The 9430-nt window shown below is 38.9% G+C and overlaps 1 protein-coding gene across 1 annotated transcript; it reads left to right on the top strand.

Annotated features, from left to right (window-relative positions):
* Positions 1-3743: 3743 nt before the first annotated feature.
* RAG1 (recombination activating 1) lies at positions 3744-7398 on the top strand. The gene has a single exon (XM_027882206.1). It carries the CDS (start codon positions 3756-3758, stop codon positions 6843-6845), a length of 3090 nt encoding a protein of 1029 aa, XP_027738007.1. The 5' UTR covers positions 3744-3755; the 3' UTR covers positions 6846-7398.
* The last annotated feature ends 2032 nt before the right edge of the window (positions 7399-9430 follow it).

The following is a 9430-nucleotide window of genomic DNA, read 5'->3' as shown; positions in this document are numbered from 1 at the left end:
TTGCACAATGTTATGTGTGGAGACTGAAAACTTTCAGGTTGCTTTTGTATTAAAAAATTTGGTTTCTTTCCACTTTGAGTCAATTTTTGAGACAGTTGCTCTGTGGAAACTGAGCCTGAGTCTTCTTCTTGGGCTTCTCCAGGAAAGACACTCTACTGGCCACTGTTTATAGCCATATACCTGCTTAGTATCTAACAGTTACTCAATATCCATATAGCTAACTTCCATATTATTGATTTGTCCTCCCTGCCCAGGGCCTTCAAAACCCCAGACATACACCACGAAAGAGGCAATATCCATGAAAATTAAATACTGGTATTAGAAGAAACATGTTTTGTGATCCCTGTTGTCAATTCACCCAAACCCCAGAAGCTTGGCTGCTGTTGACCTGAGGATGTGGGACATTAATCTCCAATGAAATAGCTTTGACATGTGGCACCAGTGTGGCCAGAGACTAGGTTCTGCTCTCTAAGAGTTAACAGTGAAGAAACCAGCTATGAAACTATAAAGAAGAAAGCCAAATTCAAATCTTTGTGTTAAAAAACAGTGCAGGTGCTCCTCAGAGAGAGTCTGCATACTTATCTCAGAGCTCAGGAGTCTTACACAACACGACCTTGTTTATATGAATTTTGTGGTTAAGCCTCATAAATTGCCAGGTGCCACCTGGATTTGAGAGTTCTGTATTGTGTTTAGTTCAAGTAACCTGTGGTTAGCACCAGGGTCACACTGGGAGCTCAGGGGGACAGGGATAAGTGAGATAAACAGCACTACGTTGTCTTTAAAAAGCAGAGGGAACACAGAATGAGTGAGAGCATGCATGAGAGAGAGCAAACAAGCTTGACATCTGGAACCAACTGAGCAGACATAGCAGCAGCTCTACAAACTGTCAGCAAGCTGAAGGTAGGCTAGCAGTATTAATGACAGCATCCCAGATGCTTGTAGGACATCCTAGTGTTGGTTCCTTTTCCTGGTTTAATGTGCAGGTCAAGATTTTATTTTATACTTGCTTTGTCACTTCAGAGCTTGTTCTGTTCATTTTGGAGAGACTTTCTATAAGGCAAGGTCTCGCTTGATGTGAACAAAAGTATTGCAAACTTGCTTGTCTTCAGAAGTGTATGAAATACTGTGATCAGGGGAGAAAAAGGATTTCTTTTCTCTTTTCAAGATAAAAAGAGGCAATACTGAACACAGCTGTTTGACTTGATTAAATAACTGTGGCTGGAGATTCGTGCCTGGGGTTCTCTCCATAAGAATCTGAGTATGGTAGGCAGAGAAAAAAGATTGTTCAGTGTGACCCCCAACTAGAATAACAGAACACAGGCAAATTTAGCATGAGTAGCAGGAAATACTCCTAGCACTGGAAATATTTCTAGCTCTCCTAAGGTATCTGCTGAAATCTCCATTGCCTGGGAGCTAGGCAATTCAAAGTGTTTGATGAGTAGCCTGTTGGCAACAATTAACTACTGCAAAAGGCAAAGATCTCATGACCTGAGAGGGCTTCTTTGTCATTCATTTCTTCCAGAACACATTCAGTGAAAGAGAGAAAAAAAAGAATGCTGAAACTTTTCTTTAGCAGGAGTAAACCCTGTCTGATTCATTTGAGTTGGTTATTAATAACAAGGGTCAGGTCATGGGTTTGGAGATGAGTATGACACTACAGTGGCACTTACTCAGAGAGTTAGAAGAGTAAAGAAAGTATTACATATTTTGCTCTAAATGTACTCAGTGCTCTCTGTTTCTTTAGATACCACCCAGAAAAGGAATTGCTCATGATTTAAGAGATTCTGAAGGTGCTGTTGGAGATGGTGAAATTGCACAAAATTGCACAGGGTGTTATGTAGAACAAAAGGACCTGTGAGCGGTATAGGGCAACTAGCTATTCAATTACTCTGCCAGTGGTAGGAACAAAGAACTATTCAGGGGCAAATGGGTTGCTGCTCAGTGGATAAATTTTCCAAGTCTGTCACAGGATGCAGCCAAGAAAGTGAGGCAGTAGTAATGCTCTGAATACATCTGTGCACAGCTGCACATCACAGAACTATGAACAGCAGAATACAAGCAAGCATGTTGCCAGGCTGGATCAGTGATGGACAGCAGGGGACTGCAGTGCAGACAGAGATATTTAGTAGCACAGGCAGCTGGACAGAACAATGTGTGCAGATGGGGGCAGTCGTATGGGCAGCTTGTTCTCAGTGGGATGGAATGAAGAGAAGCTGGGAAGAAAACAAACCTAAATTTTAGTTGCTAAGGCCTTATGAAAGATTTTGAAGTAAAACTCAATTTTTCAGGAAAGAGCTAAGCATACTGATATGTCATTCTGGATGTAGAACTTAATTAATTCATGCAGTCCCTTTCCCAATGGACTCTGAAAGGCTATGATGAAGTGATGCTTTATCAAAAGGTTATAAATGAAATAATCTCAGAAACACCCTGGGCATCATCACTTTAGACCATGACTTGGATGTATTTCTTTATGAAGGACACTTCCTGAAAAGACATCGAACTGAGGTTTCTAGCAAGTTATGTGGATTGCTAAGTGACGATATAATCTGTTAAAGCAACCACAGCCATACCCATGTCATTTCTAGTTCTAGTACATTGTCTTCATGTGCAGTTTTCCTCATTTTTATTACTTGCACCAGTCAGATCAGTAAAACCAAAATAAATCAGAAAACATAGTTGAATTTTCTCTATACTGTTTGTTTACTTTGTGCACTTCTCATAGCCAGGTAATGAAAAATAGGCTAGTTACTCTTGTTGTTGTTTCTACACAATTTTATTTTCTGAGGCTAATATAGTAGCAAAAAGTTTCAGTGTTTGAGGTGAAAGTCGTATTTATTTTTATACACATCATATTTCCATGGAAACCACATTGATACTACTTTTAGTTGCACCTCTATGAAAGCTAAAATTGGGGTCAAATTTAAACAGACATTTTCAGCTTTCCAGTACTAGTAATCCTTACAGAGAGAGTTCTCAGCAGGCTACTTAAACAGATGAGTAGTGTACAATCTATAAATATTTTCTCTACATCAAATTGCAGCCAGTATACATTGCCATTTCTCCTTTAGAGTTCAGGGAACTGTAGTGCTTTGCAGCAATAGAGGATAACACTCTTCCCACTTTGTGGAGCTACTCACATTCATTAAGCACAGGCCAAAGCACCTTACAAAGCTGGGGCCTGAATAAAGTTTACACTGGGATTGAGTAGTATGTTCTGCCCATGTGGAATGGCGTGTATTAGACACTTCAGAACAGATTCAGGACAAGTAGTGTGAGAGGAATGGTCTCGCTGATTTAGATAATACAGCATGAGACAGACAATATTGTACCTTTCAGACACCAACGGAGTTCAGTTTCACATAAAAATTCATCAACTTTCAGAATTTAATTCTGTTGTCTGTAATAGATTTTTTTATGGTAAGTTCAGTCAGGCCTAAGAAGGAAAAGGGCAGATTTGGATATTTATACCAGATTGGTGGTCTAATAGACATTTAATGCATCAGGATCAAAGTCAAAACACAAATTGGTACTTATCTGAGATATTGAATGGTCAGCCTTGTTGGAGCCTCTCAGTTCAGTAGGTGTCTTGGATGAGTAACTCACTTTCAAAATATTTCTCAGTTAAAGTGATTATAACAGTTCTATTAAAACCCATGGCATTATTGTTAATTTGGAAAATAAGCTGACCTACATCTTTCTATTTCTCAGGTGATCTGGTTTCTGTCAGATTGAAGATATCAGTAGCATCCCAAATGGATCTACCTGAAGAAATTCAGCATCCATATGCAAAATTTTCTGAATGGAAATTCAAGCTCTTTAAAGTGCGGTCATTTGAAAAAACAAGTGATGACAGGCAGCACATAAACAAAGATCAGGCAGAAGGGATTGCTTCTTCAAACACAGAAATCATACTGCATAAAGATAAAGCAGTGTCAAGGGAAGAAAAGATGGAGTTAATGGGCAATAGGCAGGCACTTGAGGAAGAGGCCCATGACATGAAAACACGAGACAATAGAGCTCATCAGAACAATCTGAAGCAACTTTGTCGCATCTGTGGAGTTTCATTTAAAACTGATTGCTACAAGAGAACTCATCCAGTGCATGGGCCGGTGGATGATGAAACTCTGTGTCTTCTGAGAAAGAAAGAAAAAAAAGCAACCTCTTGGCCAGATCTTATAGCTAAGGTGTTCAAGATTGATGTGCGAGGGGATGTTGATACTGTCCATCCCACTCGGTTTTGTCACAACTGTTGGAGTATTATCCATAGAAAATACAGTAGTACTCTATGTGAGGTATATTTTCCTAGGAACAGCACCATGGAGTGGCAACCTCACTCCCCAAACTGTGAGGTATGCCATACTACCAGCCGAGGGGTCAAGAGAAAAAGCCAGACACCAAGTGTACAACAAGGCAAACGTGCGAAAAGCATTGTGGAACGTGCTCGACTAAACAGAGGTGTAAAGAACCAGGCACAGATAAACAACAAAAATTTAATGAAAGAGATTGTCAATTGCAAGAATATACATCTCAGCACCAAGCTGCTTGCTGTTGATTACCCAGTAGATTTCATTAAATCAATTTCTTGCCAGATTTGTGAGCATATTTTGGCAGATCCAGTGGAAACAACATGCAGACACTTGTTTTGCAGAACTTGCATCCTTAAGTGTATCAAGGTTATGGGCAGCTATTGCCCCTCCTGCTGGTATCCTTGCTTCCCGACTGATCTGGTAACCCCAGTGAAATCCTTCCTGAACATCCTTGATAGCCTGGGTATAAGATGCCCTGTAAAGGAATGTGATGAAGAGATTTTGCATGGAAAATATGGCCAACACCTCTCCAACCACAAGGAGATGAAAGATAGAGAGCTCTATAGCTACGTAAATAAAGGTGGCCGACCAAGGCAGCATCTCCTATCTTTGACAAGGAGAGCTCAGAAACATCGTCTGAGGGAACTCAAACGTCAAGTCAAGGCTTTTGCTGAGAAAGAAGAGGGTGGTGATATAAAGGCTGTATGCATGACTTTGTTCCTTCTAGCTTTAAGAGCAAAAAACGAACACAGACAAGCAGATGAATTGGAGGCTATAATGCAAGGGAGGGGATCTGGACTTCATCCTGCTGTCTGTCTGGCAATCCGAGTTAATACGTTTCTCAGCTGTAGCCAGTACCATAAAATGTATAGAACTGTAAAAGCTGTCAGTGGGAGGCAGATCTTCCAGCCCTTGCATGCTCTTCGCACTGCTGAGAAAGCCCTCCTACCAGGTTACCACCCATTTGAGTGGAAACCTCCCTTGAAAAACGTATCCACTAATACCGAAGTAGGAATTATAGATGGTCTATCAGGATTGCCACTTTCAGTTGATGACTACCCAGTAGACACAATTGCAAAGAGATTTCGATATGATGCAGCCTTGGTTTGTGCCTTAAAGGACATGGAGGAGGAGATCTTGGAAGGCATGAAAGCAAAAAATCTGGACGACTATTTGAATGGCCCCTTCACTGTGGTAATAAAAGAGTCCTGTGATGGAATGGGAGATGTCAGTGAGAAGCATGGAAGTGGGCCTGCTGTCCCAGAGAAGGCTGTTCGCTTTTCTTTCACAATTATGAACATTGCTATAGCACATGGGAATGAAAGCAAGAGGATCTTTGAGGAAGTAAAGCCAAATTCAGAGTTGTGTTGCAAGCCCTTGTGCCTTATGCTGGCTGATGAATCAGATCATGAAACTCTAACAGCAATCCTGAGCCCTCTCATAGCAGAAAGAGAGGCTATGAAAAACAGTGAACTGCTCCTTGAAATGGGAGGCATCCTGAGAACATTCAGATTTGTCTTTCGGGGTACAGGGTATGATGAGAAACTTGTGCGGGAAGTGGAAGGGCTGGAGGCCTCAGGTTCCACTTACATTTGTACCCTGTGTGATGCAACTCGCTTGGAAGCATCCCAGAATTTGGTCTTCCACTCCATAACCAGGAGCCATGCTGAAAATCTGGAGCGATATGAAATATGGAGGTCCAACCCATACCATGAATCTGTTGATGAGCTCCGTGATAGAGTGAAGGGTGTTTCAGCCAAACCTTTTATTGAGACTGTTCCCTCCATAGATGCATTGCACTGTGACATTGGCAATGCAACAGAATTCTACAGGATTTTCCAGATGGAGATTGGTGAACTTTACAAGAACCCTGATGTGTCTAAAGAGGAAAGGAAGAGGTGGCAGTTGACTCTTGACAAACACCTCAGGAAGAAGATGAACTTGAAGCCTATGATGAAGATGAGTGGAAATTTTGCTAGAAAGCTCATGTCCAAAGAGGCAGTGGAGGCAGTATGTGAATTAATAAAGTGTGAGGAAAGGCATGAAGCCCTAAAAGAACTAATGGACCTTTATCTGAAGATGAAGCCAGTGTGGCGATCCTCATGCCCTGCCAAGGAGTGCCCGGAACTGCTGTGCCAGTATAGCTACAATTCACAGCGTTTTGCTGAGCTCTTATCTACAAAGTTCAAGTACAGATATGAAGGCAAGATTACAAATTATTTCCACAAAACACTTGCTCATGTTCCTGAAATCATTGAAAGAGATGGGTCCATAGGGGCCTGGGCAAGTGAAGGAAATGAGTCTGGAAACAAGCTGTTTCGGAGATTCCGAAAAATGAATGCCAGGCAGTCCAAATTCTATGAGATGGAGGATGTCTTGAAGCATCACTGGCTATATACCTCTAAGTACCTGCAGAAGTTCATGAATGCTCATAAAACATTAAAAAGCCAGAGCTTCACCATTGATTCAGAGGATAGTTTTGGTGATTCCTTGCCACTGGAGGTCTTGGAAAAAAATGATTCAGCGGTACTCTAAATGTAGACCACCTTTGGTGTTGGGTTTGTGATGATGTCTTTCTGCAAGGAAGCAGATTCTTTTTCAGACCTGCAGAGGTACAGGGAAGTCTGAAATGATCATTTTTTCACACCCTATCAAAGGTGCTGAGAGGAGTTTAATAAACATCATGCCTGTTGGGAGTTTCCAAGAGGCAATGCACTGGTGTATTTACTAGTTGTTATATGACATGAAAGCAGAAACGAATTGCAAAGAAGGGTCTCCATTTTGTTTTGGTCTTAGAGTGTTATTTCTAAGTGATAAAATCAAAGTAAACAGAGTTTTATAGAGAGTATTATTTTGGAAGGAATATCATTCTGGAGAGTTAAGACAGTTGCTGAAAAAGGGAGCATAGCTGTTTGTTGTCTTTTACTTTTTAGAACTATTTTGCTATTTACTTTTTACGAGGGTTGGATTATTTTAGTGATGGTTCTTTGGCTTTTATAAGTAAAGATTCATCAGTGAGACACTTGGATAATTGATCTGGCATAAAGTTATTTTTGTATAAAATACTGACTAAAGATGCAAACTTTGATCTCACATATTCTAAAAATATTTTTTAACATATATTGTAGTACTGCTTTGAAGCAGATGGTGATATCACCATGCTAATTTACTGTATGAAGATATAGGAAAGGTAGCTAAGTTTTTAAAATATATTTTTATCATAGCCTCTTTACTCTAAGATGCAAACTCGTTCTCCTAAGTCAGGATTTACGGTGGCTTGTGGTTATCTCATTATACAAAGCACGTTCAAGTTCTGCTGTGTAGCTTACAACTCCATGAGCATTTTAGATTTCTATGGTTACTTCAGTATATAGTACAATTTGTATTAGTACAGTTATATTGAATGAATTCCTGGCCTCACTAAAGTGACCAGTAAATCATCATTAATACCAGCAGGCCCACAGTTTCACCAAGTGACTTTAGTCACAGCAGTCCCATTTGCCAGAAGATGTTTATTACTTTGGTAAGATAGATGCCAGTAGGATATTTCACCGACTTCTGCTGATGTACTCCAGCTGTATCTGACACAGAGCTTTTTCACACTTGGGATATAACACACTCACAGCCTCATTTTCCAAATATGAAAAAGAGGAATTATATCTATTTACCTCAAAGATAGTTGCATACACGACTAGTTAAAAAGCAATGAACTGTCTTGCAATTTCTGCATAACATATTTTAAATTATTACTCAGTGTTTAGTTGCTATTTATCTTTCTGAAGTGATATTTACTACATTCATATACTAAAATTATATGATTTTAATTCAATTACATATTCATGAAACATACTCAAGTACCTGAGATGCCCCAAAATCATCTGGCCTTTCAGATTTGCATCTGTAGCTAGGATATTACTCTGACTGGAGTAGTATTTCCGAAAAAAGATTAAATGTGGAAACAATCAAAGCACGGATCTAAAAGAATCTGCTTTTTCTTTTTTTTATTTTGATGTGGCAGAAGTTGGTTTCTGAGTGTAAGTGAACAACAAACTTAAAAGAATTAATGGTCTGAGGTTTGTTTCATCGTATCTTCTTCATGTTGTTTACTATATCTTTGAGGGTCTGGCATTTACCACTTATGGATAATGAAAAATAGAGTTAAGTGATAATAATTATTACAAATATTGGTGTTATTCTAACTATGCCTTTCTTTTGTTTTTTATTAATTAAAATATGATTTTAGAAGTATTCTGTAATTTAGGATTTTGGTTTAACGTGGTTTCTTTGAACATAGTTTAAATGTCAAACCAAAATTAGGAAAAAAGACCTTTTTTCTTAGCAGTCATAAGGACTACAGTATCTTTTGTATGGTGTATCCTGTATATCTGTATATCTGCACTTACTGACTGTTCATTTCTAGAATAATTTTTTTTAATTTGTTTGAAAACAAGTATTCTCACATGGCATAACAACTAATTTTACATAAGTATCATTCTTTACCAATAAATGTAGATCACAAATATAGCTGTTTCCCTGGGAGTGTAAATATGAGGTATAAAGAAAATCTTTTAGCAGTAAATGCAGATACAGTTTTCATTTTTGTTCAACATGTATTTCATTATACAAATAGTTGGATACTTTTCTTTTTTCTCTCTACATGTATTTCGGACAACTGTATTACCTTACGTTTTATCCTTGATTTTGCTTAACAAATTAGGGGTTTGTTTTACAATCTCAACTCATTTCATGGTGATTTTCTCTCCATTTAAGTGGTATATATAATTTTTGTTGCTTTTTGCATAGGAATGAATTTCACCCCCAAGTAATCCAAACTCGTCCATTGCAATGAGTATGTGTCGTGGAGTGACAGACCAGACTTTGTTAATTTTGCACATGTAATTTCAATGACTCTGTTAACATTTTCAAATTCCAAATTCAATTTAACAGGCTGCTGATGTAACAGCAAGTGATTTGTCTCACTGTCTTCAAAAGGGTTGAGTAAGTTTTATCCTTACATGTATGATTTCTTAAGACAAGCCTTATATCCTGGGGTAACTCATCAGACTGAACAAAACCTGGATGGGGACAGAGAAATGCAATGGGACATGAAAGTATTCTTT

The sequence above is a fragment of the Empidonax traillii genome, unplaced genomic scaffold (genome assembly GCF_003031625.1).
Source record: "Empidonax traillii isolate 1590-97213 ecotype Southwest subspecies unplaced genomic scaffold, ASM303162v1 scaffold103:size1334136, whole genome shotgun sequence".
NCBI lineage: Eukaryota > Metazoa > Chordata > Aves > Passeriformes > Tyrannidae > Empidonax > Empidonax traillii.
This window is presented reverse-complemented; position numbering and strand designations above follow the sequence as displayed.

Coding starts and splice junctions, on each gene's coding strand:
- RAG1 (XM_027882206.1), top strand. CDS start 3,756: ATGGATCTACCTGAAGAAATTCAGCATCCATATGCAAAATTTTCTGAA.